General features: G+C 47.6%; 2 protein-coding genes across 2 annotated transcripts; one reads left to right on the forward strand and one right to left on the reverse strand.

Moving 5' to 3' along the window:
* Positions 1-1752: 1752 nt before the first annotated feature.
* kcnmb3 (potassium calcium-activated channel subfamily M regulatory beta subunit 3) lies at positions 1753-3088 on the reverse strand. The gene is made up of 3 exons (XM_068748944.1): positions 2901-3088; positions 2489-2660; positions 1753-2106 (listed from the first exon to the last, which is right to left on the reverse strand). Exons 1-3 carry the CDS (start codon positions 3086-3088, stop codon positions 1753-1755), a joined length of 714 nt encoding a protein of 237 aa, XP_068605045.1.
* A 2238-nt stretch (positions 3089-5326) lies between these two features.
* Positions 5327-11035, forward strand: mfsd8l2 (major facilitator superfamily domain containing 8-like 2). Its single transcript, XM_068748509.1, has 11 exons — positions 5327-5402; positions 5554-5739; positions 6201-6263; positions 6348-6467; positions 6610-6701; positions 6818-7076; positions 8704-8777; positions 9192-9405; positions 10285-10407; positions 10531-10661; positions 10958-11035. The coding sequence occupies exons 1-11, from the start codon at positions 5327-5329 to the stop codon at positions 11033-11035; spliced, it is 1416 nt and encodes a 471-aa protein (XP_068604610.1).
* The last annotated feature ends 340 nt before the right edge of the window (positions 11036-11375 follow it).

Here is an 11375-nt window from a genome sequence, read left to right on the forward strand (position 1 = left end):
CAGGATGGGTGTGGCTAGCTAGCATTTAGCTCGTTGGTTGCCTACATATCAGTTTTAAAAACTCGTACCACGCTGGGAAACTGACTTTTGTCCTCGGACTTGGATGCATTCGGTGCACATATTCCTTTTTTTGAACTGAGCCAAAGTACTAGACGTGTAGCTCCCCCCCCCCCACGTATTCCAGTCTTATCTGTAGGAGAGGCCTAGTGTTTCGGTTCGTTCAGTATTATTCTGCCAGATGTCGAGGCAGGAAGCCGCCGTCCTCACGCCCCCGCAGGCTGACACGGGAGAGAGACCTTTCCGATGGTCAGCTGCGTGAGATGTTTTCGGTCGCTCCTTCTTTTTTTTGTAGTTGTTATTCGGCTGATAAAGGCCAGAGACGCGGAGGCGGGGCGGGGGGGGGGGTAGAACGAGCAGCGTTCCCTCGAGCACTGTCCTGTTACTCTATGCAACTTGTCATCATCGTATTATGTACTGTATACTGTTAGAAAACGTTGATGTCAGAGAGAGGAATGAATCTCCACGCCTGACAGAACAGCATGTCGGAGGACTTTGCGCAGATGCTACATGGGCGTGCGGGCGGGCGGGCACAAATGGCTGCTCTGTAACAGAACCGGTCCACTTCTTCCCGACGGTAACGCCTTCGGACCCTGCCTTTTATTTGGTAACGTTGATCTAAGCCATCTAAACTATTTGAGCCATTCGCTTTGCTCCAGGACGACGGATAATTTGCCAAATGATCCTTGATGGTGACATCCAGGTAAAAAAAAAAGTGGCTTCTCCGACCCCCTTCTTCCTGCGATTTCCCCGTTCCTGTGGTCTCGGCAGGTTTGTTCGCCGTTCAGACGGACGGACAGACAGACAGACGGGCAGAGTAAATGTCCCAGCTTTACCAAATGATGCAGGACGGGTTGGTTTCCTGGACGCTCCATCTGTCCGGAAGTCCCAAGTTTTCATTGTGTCCATGGGTGGAGGACTCAGGAGACCAATCCCGCTGCGACGCTTCTGTGCAGGCGACAGAAAAGTGGGCCGGACCCCAAGCTGAGGAAAACGAGAATCCCTGCACACTTTACCGAAGAACTATCTGAACGATGTTACTTCCCTTTGTACCCGTTTCCTGTTTGTCGTCCTGCATTACGCACGAGGTCCTCGATTTACCTGCTATTTTTTCCTTTTGTTTGTTGACCTGACCTGACGTTGTTTACTTGAATCTCGTGTAGGAAATGACCTCCGCTGCTTTGCGTGAGGTACGGCGAGGTCACCATGAAGTTTAACGGATAATGATAAAACGCTACTACGTGTGCAAATACTTTTCCTTGAATAACTACAGAGGTAATATATATATTTTTGTACTTTTTAAATGTAAGCCAAGCTCACATGTAACTGCTAATCAAATGAAACGAGTGATGCGGAGCGAGCTCCGTCCTCGCACAAAAAGTAGACGAAATGAATGACTGGCGCGGAGGCGGAGCGCGGAATGAAGGACGAGGACTCGGAACGCCGTCGTTGGATTATGATTCTCACACGGGGGGAGGGGGGGGGTAGATCGCGCTGAGCGAGCACAATGAGGTGGGCACAGATGTAACCTGCATGTTTTAAAAAGAAGCCCACGTTAGTCGTCGTCCATCATGTGTATATACCGTGAAACCTCTTCAGCTGTAGAACTCATCCTCATGTCGCCTGATGAGAAACTGTATGCATTCATTTATTGTACTGTTGAATAAAATAATAATAATAATTCTCCCGACGTCGTCATGATGGAGACTGCGGGCCGGGCCTCTGGAGGAGCCTGTAGATTTTACCGTGAGCGACCCTCGAGGTCAGCCTGACCCCGGCGGTGGCGGCGAGATGGGCCAGGGCCTGGGTCAGCTTCACGAGGCCCACCAGCAGGGCCCCGCCCCCCAGCATCAGACACGGCCACAGCAGCGCCAGCAGAGTGTCGCTGTGGCCGTGCCTCCTCTTCAGTATGGCCTCCCCGGGGTGCCGGGCGTGGTCGGACAAGCACGACGAGGGGAGCTCCAGCTGATTGTCCAAGCTCCTCTTCACTTCCTCGACCTCTTCCCGAAGCTCCGCTCTGTCCGTCCGATATTTGGGGATGTAGAAACACTGGGAGAGACAGGATGGCATTCAAGAGCGATTCTTATCAAGTGAAGTACTTGTACGTGATTGCAATCAGTGAGATGAGCTGCGAGGTTCCTTTTTGATTCTGCTTTTTGGGGTGTGAACCCATCCCGGCCTCTCGGTGACGTGCCGGTTCTGACAGACGTTTAATGCAGAAAGAACATCCTCTAATAACGTCTGCTGGCTTGTCCACCAGAGTACACAATCAGAGTACACAATCAGAGTACCTCTTGTTTGTTTTCCATTACAGCAGCTAGTTCACCCCCCCCCCCCCCCCCCCCTCCGCCCTGCCGTGGAGCGGAGCTAAACCAGGGGCTCATAAAGCTGCACATCAAGTCCTAAAAACAAGGAATTTACTGCCCCAGACCTCGAGCGCAAGGAGGACCAACTCCTCATCGAGGTGGAGGAGAGCCGTCCGGTTGGATCCCGTGAGGTTGACCTTTGCCCTTAGGCAAGGCACGGCGCTCACGCCTCTGCAGTCCACCCACTCCTCCGGGATGTCGGTGCTCAGCAGAACACAGCCGACCTCCTCCCAGTTACTGGAACACACACCAGAAAGGCAGCCATGATTTCTGACGAGACGAGAGGAGCCGTGTTCTTATTTGACTCGTACACATCTCGTCTCTACCGGGAAAAGACCGGCAGCGGAAAGCTTAAATTAAACAGAGGAACCCCCCCCCCCCCCCCCCTCCCAGAGGGCGTTCATAGCTATAGCTACAGTTGCTACGGGCGGCCCGGTGATGCATTAAAGCATCCGTTCAGCAAACAAGCTGGAGCACCTGCTGACGTAAGGCCGGATCATGGTGATGCTGACCACAAAGAACATGAGCACGGAGAAGGCCATCATGGCGAAGCCCAGCAGGAGGGCCCTGTCCTCGCCCACGCTCGACACGGGCGCCAGGGTCCGAGGCCGCGGGCCCCCACAGCCGTCCGTCCCCCGACTCCAGTCCAGCCTCTGAGCGGCCATTGTGTGGAATGATTCTCTGTGACAGACACACACACGTATACACACCTCATGGACGCCTGAGGAGTAATCATTTAATCCAGCGGCGATAGAAAATTACATTTTGATTTGATGCATCAACATCTCACGTTTGACTCGTGAATTGATTTGTCTCACGTGATTAGTGGTAATTTTTTATTCGTATAAACCGCACGGTTCCTCTTCACAGCTAAAAGACAAAAAGTTTCTGGACAAATTTGGTTCGATTTTTGGAATTAAAAACACTGTTTACGGTTTATTTTAAGGTTTAATTTGTTCTTTTTAACCTCGAATGGAAAACCGGCCTCATCACAAATCATAGAAATAATCAATCAAATCTGGTCCTTCACTTAAATTAGGATTGGACTGGTCTTTACACAGCTCAACGTTTCTGGCAGCTCTCTGAGGCGTTCTGCCGATGCAGGGAAACCTTGTGCTAAATGCTAAGAGTAAATGTAAATCTACTCATCTGGAATAACACAGATTGGACCAACCGAATGATGAACGAGCCAGTCCACAAAACGAATAATTAGTGGAGCTCTAAAGAAGGACAAAGATCTGAAAAAAGATTCACAGATTTTATTTTATTTTTTCCAAGCAGCTCCTCCAGGAAATTAAAGAAATGCTTTTGAAATGTCGATACTATTTGAATAGTAGCCTTTAAACCTGTCCCATTTATGGGTGTTTTCCCCCCCATCCCTAACACACAGTGTGTTGACACAGCCTTGCTGCCTGGCCCAGTGGGCCGCCCTTCTCTTACCGTGTCTGCCGCCTGCGAGCGCCCTGCAGGTTGATGTTAATGGGGACAGTGAACGACCGCCCAGGAGAACCCGTTTTCAAAAACATGCCCGCTCCAATCTCAGCCGACTCCCAACCCTCCGGGCCGACAATGTGCATCCAACCTAACGAGCTCCTCTCTATCTGGAAGTCAAATATCCTGTCAACGGCCGATCACCTGGAAGCCTCCAGCAGGTCTCCGAGTGACTGTTGTTTACCGAGTCGCTCAAAGGTGAGCGCGGGAACACCTTACACCCTCCTCCCGTTTCTATGGAAACCACCACAGGTGAGGCAGGTAAGGATGCTAATGACCTCTCAGTGGGGGCCGTGAGGCTCGACTGCATGCAGCAATTTGCCAAGGAGGAGCCGAATCAATCCCTCGTTGATTATTCACGTTGCACAGGATGGAGAAGCTCGATGGCGCTGAACAAGTTGGATAAAGAAAAAAAGAGCAGGAGAAACATTTTAATTTTATTCTGCTTTATTGTCCCAAAGATGATTGTCCTGCTACATTTCTTAATCCTCCACCGAGGAGGTCGTGTTTATCGCAGGCATTTAACTGTCTGTTTGTCTGTCGGTTAGCAATATAAATAATAAAAGTAAATAATAACATAAATAATAACATTTTCAGGAAATGTTGGGAACTTTGCCAGGAACAGATTATTACGTTTTGGTGATGACCCAGAGGAGATCCTGGATTCTGTTCTGGATCACTTTGAAATATTTGTAAGCGTTGGAGTAATTCTGTTCCTCAATATCTCGGTTGATTATTGACTGATGTTTATGGTCCGGATTGAGGAAATTATTGACATTTCAGTTCAACGCATCGTGCCTATACAAACAGGAACGACACAGCACCTTGAAAATGGAGCCCATCATTCAATAAAGGACAGCCAAGTTATCCAGCTTTAAATATCCTGTTGCAGAATATTTGTCTCAACCTTTTCATCCCCATAATTCTTCCTCCATGTTCCATCTTTTTACTACCTGAATACAGGTGATGAATTGTGTTTGTAAAGCAGGCCTTCTGAGTTAGCGACGACCTGCGATCTGGCCGTGGAGCATTTTTGTCCTGGGATTCTTTTATTTATGAAACAGGAGAAACCCAGATTAATAATGCATGAAGCTCACCTGGTTACCCGAGACGCTGCGGCGTGGACGTGACTCGAGCAGCGATCCTTTTAAACCCGGACAGTATTTTTTTTACATTTTCAACACTGATCTGATCGGATGTGTTTTGGTGCTCAGCCTCTTCTCTGAGGGTGGGGGGGACGGCGACGACCTTGTAGAACCTCTGTTTCCTATCCCTATGAAGTCGTGACCTTGTACAATGGTGAGACAAATTCCTCTGATTATCTGGGCCAGCAGTCGTAATTGGACTCACGGTGTCTCCTATTATCCGCTGCTGCCACCAGAAGCACGTTTGGCGTGTAGAAGGCAGCGCTCATGGATGATCGCACAAAGAGAAATCTAACTTTTCTTACCATTGGACTAACATTTACTCTGAGCGGCATCGAGTACGGTAAGTTTGCTCGCTTGGTGCTTTGTGGACTTTAAAAGCTAAAATAATGGTGTCATTGGAGCAGAATTGATCTTGAATTTGGATTTCTAAACCAACATCAGATCCCAATGAATATGATTTTCCTGCCACTCTCCCTTCTCTGATGTCTCAGCTGTCATTCTCCCGACGATATGGAGGTATCTTCAAATTTTGGAGGCCCCGCCGTACTTCCTGGGTCTGGGTCTGTCTGCCTTCAGTCTGAGCGGGCTGCTCACAGGCCCCATTTTTGGGCTCTGGTCCGACCGGACCAAAACAACAAAATCCATCATCCTTTTCTCCAATCTTTTTGAGATTGCTGGTGAGTCATTAAACCAACGACACACAGAAGCTCTCGTTGGGACTGGGCTGAGTGTGGCGTGAAACCGTGGCTCGTATTTTGGGCTTTGTGGGAGACACTCCTTCGTTATTCAGCACAAGCTTTATGAAAGCGGTTCTATCCAGGCGACACAGTGTCTCGTGCCAAAGGAAGTCCTTCTTTTGTTCACCAGTAGCTTACGTTTCCCCTTTTCCTACCTATCCATGGTGGCTACCTCTGTAAAGCTAATATTCATTGCGTACTGTTGAAGCTCGTGGAAACGTCATCATGTCTTATGATATTTTAGCAAGTCGAAGGCCCAACGGTCCATTTGAATTAAATAAGGCCACGAACTAAACGTTTAAGTGCAAGAAGAGAAGCTCACGGAAGAGCTTTGTTGGGTGTAAAAAAGGATTCTAGACAAACGCTTCCTCTGAAACAATGTGTGTCCTCTCTGTTCTCAGGCAACTTCATGTATTTTATGGGATACTCGAAGTGGCTGCTGCTGGGCAGTCGGCTGGTAGCAGGTGACGCCGCGACACGCCGCCACGACGGCATACTGAACCGCCGTGTTGTGAAGGTGTAACAGAAACACCATCTCCTCCTCTCAGGTGTCGGAGCAGGAGCGGGCTCCTCCATCTTTGGTTTCCTGACTCGGAGCACCTCGCCCGAGGAGCGTGCCGGCATCTTCGCGGCCATCATGGCGTGCCGACAAGCCGGCCTCCTCATTGGTGACGTTCTTCCCATGGAGAGGGGGGGGGGGGGGATGGTCGATGCGATTCTTCTTCACCGTTTCTGTCCTCTGGGACGGGATTCTGTGTCTTCTTTGATGTTCACTTTCAGACTGCTGTCTCTGACATCCTGTCTCCGCAGGGCCGGCGTTCAACCTGTTCCTGCGGCTGTGCGATTTCAAAGTGGGGCCCTTTGTTGTGAACAAATATACGTCGCCCGGGGTAACGGCAGCGGTCTATGCCTTTCTGGAGTTTATTTGAAAGAAGCACCAAACATCAATGTCATGAAAAAGTTGTGTTTTGTGGTTCTATTTCCTAATATTTTTGTCGGCGTCCTCATCATTTCCCAGATCTTCATGTGTCTGCTGTGGGTGCTGCTCCAGTTCGTGGTCCTGGCGATGTACTGGGACGTACCCCCCATCGGCTCGCCGGAGGGAGCGGCGATGGAGATGAAGCAAGAGGAGGGCCGCGAGGAAGAGGTGCCGCTCATGGGGTCTGAAGAGCCGGTGCAAATGTACGAAGCTGTCGGATCCGACCAATCGGATGTCTCGACCGTCCCCGAGGCCTCGCCGCCGTCGAACCTTTCCAAGCCCTTCAGTCTCGGCAGAGGTGAGCGGCCGGGTCCACGGCCCGTTCGGAGCCATGCTTGTCGCCTCGTGTTCACCGGGTCCAGGCACTGTCAAGACACACGTTTCACATCTGTCCTATTGATTTTTACACACACATACACACACACACACCCACGCGCACACACACCCACACACACACACACATCCCACACCCACACACACACACACACACACTCTCAGATTCTCTGAGGAATTCTATGTGACAAATCGGATTCCTTGAGTATTGATTGGATTTATGTGTCTGCTTCATGTCAGTGGGTGTGTGTGTGTGTGTGTGTGTGTGTGTGTGTGTGCAGATGATGTAAGGCATCTTATTGGATTAGTGCCATAGTAAGTTTACATGGAATGCAAGCATTGTTTGTTGGCATTGATCCTCTTCTTTCGTACTTTTGTTGGTGTGTGTGTGTGTTTGTGTGTGTGTGTTTGTCAAAGTATCGATCCTCTCACTCTTTGAACACGCGGCAGAGGGACGGATAGCAGACGTCCTGCTTTATTGACTGCCTTGCCGTGGTTGACTTGTGGATGAAACGGAGACAGAGTCGGTTCTGCGGCCGACGTCGTCCCCACTGATTCATTTTGAAGAAAATCTGCAGCAACAGAAACGCTGAAGCTGAACTAGAGGATGCCTGCAGCCCTCGCTCACACCGTAGGAGTGTGTGTGTGTGTGTGTGTGTGTCGGCTGGTTCGCTCTGTCTGGTGTTCACTCCTGAATTATTGATCTTCCCTGACTTTTTCGGTGTGGTTGAGGAATCTTTAAAACTCTGGCAGATCATTCCCTTTCTGCCGTCACGTCACATCTTTTCATTTGAGATGCCGTGCATTACAAACAATATAAGTATTGGGCTATATATATAGCGTGTTTTCAGGACATAAAATATTTAATATTTAATTCAATTTAAACTAGTATTAATGGTTTCAAGTTATAAATGAAGACTGTAAGACTGAAGTAGATAAAGTTCCAGCTAGCGGTTTGTAAAATGTAAAGTTACAGCGAGCATTGGTCGAATCCTCCTGGTTGCCAGAGAAAACCTATTTTGTTATGCTAAGCTAAGATAACCTACATTGTCTACAAGTGGTTGAGGCTGTAGCGAAAAATAGTTACCCACATAGAACTTCACACATAAATACATTAAATTACAGACATACTCTAAATAGGGTACGCTACACATGCTGAATATAAAATAGTTCAGAATAACTGTAAATAATGAGTGAACAGAGAGAACTGAACCATAGCAGATCACACATCATGCATTCAAGCCATTTCTCCAGCCATCTGGCATATATTTCCAAATTTAGCAGCAAGCCCAGCTCATTTTTCCTCCCCTCCAAGACCATAAGGGAGTATTTGTTCCAAAAGCATGGTATCAACATTTGGAATTTATTAATTTTTCTCTCTTCCTCTTGTCTTATCATGTTTTGGACAGAGTGTGCCTGAATCTTAAGATCACTTTCAGATAGTCCAAGTTTTCTTCTTTCCTTTGAATGAGCTCAACCTCGCCTGCCAAATGAAACTTTATGATTTCATAAACTGGAACGTGGTTTTTGATTTTCTCGCTGGTTCGTCTGTTTTCCAGCCTGCGTCTATCTCCCTGTGTTTTACTCCGCAGAGCTCCTGAGAGAGGAGATAGTCGTTCTCCTCACGGCTCAGTTCATCACTCTCTTCAATCAGACAGCGCTGGAGGTGAGGGCAGCTGCCGTTGAGACCCATCAGCTGGAGTTTCCAAGCATTTCACACAATGTCACACTATTTTACCCGGAGTATCATCCAAACTGCATCAATCTGAGCCGAACCTGGAATGACTTGGTGCTGTTGCATTGAGAAAATATTCCAGCGTCCCTTAATGCTCAACGTAAAAAGTCTCTACAACCTGGACATGCTAAATAAAGAAGCCTTTCTCACTTCTCATTATTGCGACTGAATAATGAGAGTGACCTTGATTAGAAAATAATTTTAACATCAAAACAGAACAAATCTTTTAATCTGCACTCAATGAAGCTCATTCCGGCTCTAATAAGCTTTTCGCCCCGCTACCCACAACTTGAATCGCTTTAGCTGACTGACCTGACTGGTCTTTCTGACCCCCCCCCTCCCCAGACCATGGTGACTCCTTTGACGCAACGCTTCTTTGGCTTCGGCGAGCTGGCCAACAGCCTGATGTACACCCTGTGTGGGGTGGAGGTCATCCTGGGCTTCTTCTTCGTACGCTGGCTGAGCAGGAAGGTGGAGGACCGCGCCGTGTTGACCGCGGGCCTGATCATCTGCTGCTCGGCTTGCATCTGGTGCATCGTCTTCATCTGCAAGCCTCAAGGTGCTAACCTGCCTGGGGGGGGATGTAGCCTGACTGTGTGTGTGTGTGTGTGTTTGGAGAAAACGATGCTCTGTGCCAAATACTTTTGTGATTGCTGTGGGTTTGCCGGAGCCCGTGGGAGACGTGTTGGTTTACGGACTGGCCGCATTGAAAGCGATCTGTCAGTGATATGACTGTGGCGGGTCAGCAGGAGATCATACAATCAAACTGGATCCTCTACGTTCACGTTGGCCAGCGTCTGTCGGGGCTCGTCACATTTACAGCTCTGATTACTAGCGGCAGGTGCCGGGGGCAGGGGAGTGCCTGAGAACATATAAAAGGATTACAGTAATCTAATTATATATAAAAAAAATGCTATTTGCTCTGTCGCAGCCAAACAAAGAAACTCGAGGTAAAGAATGGCAGGAAAAAAATGCATTCTTGTTTCAGGGACCGCTACTACAAAATGCATTTGATAGTTGAAATAGCATTTTTAATTTCAAGATTATAGACCGTGCAGGAACGTCCAACACTTTGAGTGGGAACCAGATTCACACAAACATGTGCACGATGCGAAGCAGCAGAGAACAAAAATGTCGAGTCTGCCAGCTTGGCGGTGGTTTCCTGTTCGGATAGAGCTGTCTCTGGTGGTGCCAACCCATTTGTGGAAGAGAAGAAAGGCTGGATAGCTGAAATATGAGACCGTCAGACACTTTACATCTCATGCAAGTGAGAAAAAAATAAAATCATCAGAAATACTTTGATAGATATCCATATATGGATATATTACTTTAAGTTTTTTGATTGCTACTGTGAGACTTTGTGAGAATTCGGGGACAAACGGCGACCATTTATTAATCCATTCATCTTATTTAATTTACGACTTTCCGTCCTGCTCAGGTGGTTACGGATGGGAGCTGTCTACCTTCATCATCGGAGTGTTTCTGCAGCTGCTGGGGCTTCCCTTCGTGGCCGTGTCTCAGGTGTCTCTCTTCTCCAAAGTTACTGCAGAGAAAACACAAGGTTGGCCAGTAATTCGACCGCTGCGCCTCAGCGAAGGCAGTCCAAAAAAAAATTGTTAAATGTTCTTTATTGTCCGGTGGAATTGTAACTTCAACCTTAAATTCTTTGTGGCGTGTTGTCAAGGATTCAGCCATGGCGTCAGACGCTCGGTCGGGGGCTTGGCCACCATCTTGGGTCCTTTGTGGGCTGGAGGATTGACGAATAATTTATACATAATGCTGGGCATGATGCTAATGCTCCTTGTATTTATTACAGTAAGTAGAGATCATCTTATTTTCAGTATTTGTAGCGCTACATGATTGATTACAGAAAGAGTTTGACATTCTGGAAAATGTTCTTATTATCTTTCTTGCCAATGGTGGTTGGCTAAACTTAGCCAACCACCATTTCTAAGGCTTGCTTATATTTTATGTGATTTAATCATAATGGCTAATTAAATCACTTTTTAATTCACTTTTGTGACTAAAAACTGTACAAACGGGTTTGTTACACCACAGTGAGTAAAAGTTGCGATGATAACAGTGAGACACTAACATAATTCTTTTTGCAGGTTATGACAGCTGTGTCCTACAGACGCCTGACGGACACCAGGGCAGGACAGAGAGTTCAGAGGAGGACAGGAGGATGAAGCTGCAGTCGACCTCGTGAGGACGGACAGACAGAGGGACATCTGAGAGAATCAATGCTAGTTTATAGTGTATTGAATAAAACATCTGTACACGGGCTCAATCTCCTGTCATCAGACTTTATTCCGCATCATCCCCATCAGATTTATTATGCTTTACACAAGGGGGCACCATTGCACTCACATTGACTATTATATTAAGTTGTAATTAAAGATGAGAGACATTATTTTTAAACTGAACTATTTATATTCTATTGATATTCATATGTTGATGACAAGAGAGCGCGTTTTTCCGTGTGACCCATGCACTGAATTTTTATTTCTTGTCCTGGCACTTTACTTC

This window comes from Brachionichthys hirsutus, chromosome 15, assembly GCF_040956055.1.
Source record: "Brachionichthys hirsutus isolate HB-005 chromosome 15, CSIRO-AGI_Bhir_v1, whole genome shotgun sequence".
NCBI classification, from domain to species: domain Eukaryota; kingdom Metazoa; phylum Chordata; class Actinopteri; order Lophiiformes; family Brachionichthyidae; genus Brachionichthys; species Brachionichthys hirsutus.

Bases quoted from the DNA above. Each gene is read 5' to 3' on its own strand.
- mfsd8l2 (XM_068748509.1), top strand. From the start codon at position 5,327: ATGGATGATCGCACAAAGAGAAATCTAACTTTTCTTACCATTGGACTA. The intron at 5,740-6,200 runs GTGAGTCATTAA...CTCTGTTCTCAG, and splicing joins CAATCTTTTTGAGATTGCTG to GCAACTTCATGTATTTTATG. The intron at 6,468-6,609 runs GTGACGTTCTTC...CTGTCTCCGCAG, and splicing joins ACAAGCCGGCCTCCTCATTG to GGCCGGCGTTCAACCTGTTC.
- kcnmb3 (XM_068748944.1), bottom strand. From the start codon at position 3,088: ATGGCCGCTCAGAGGCTGGACTGGAGTCGGGGGACGGACGGCTGTGGG. The intron at 2,661-2,900 runs GTGCTCCAGCTT...TGTGTGTTCCAG, and splicing joins ATCCGGCCTTACGTCAGCAG to TAACTGGGAGGAGGTCGGCT. The intron at 2,107-2,488 runs GTCTGGGGCAGT...TGTCTCTCCCAG, and splicing joins TGGTCCTCCTTGCGCTCGAG to TGTTTCTACATCCCCAAATA.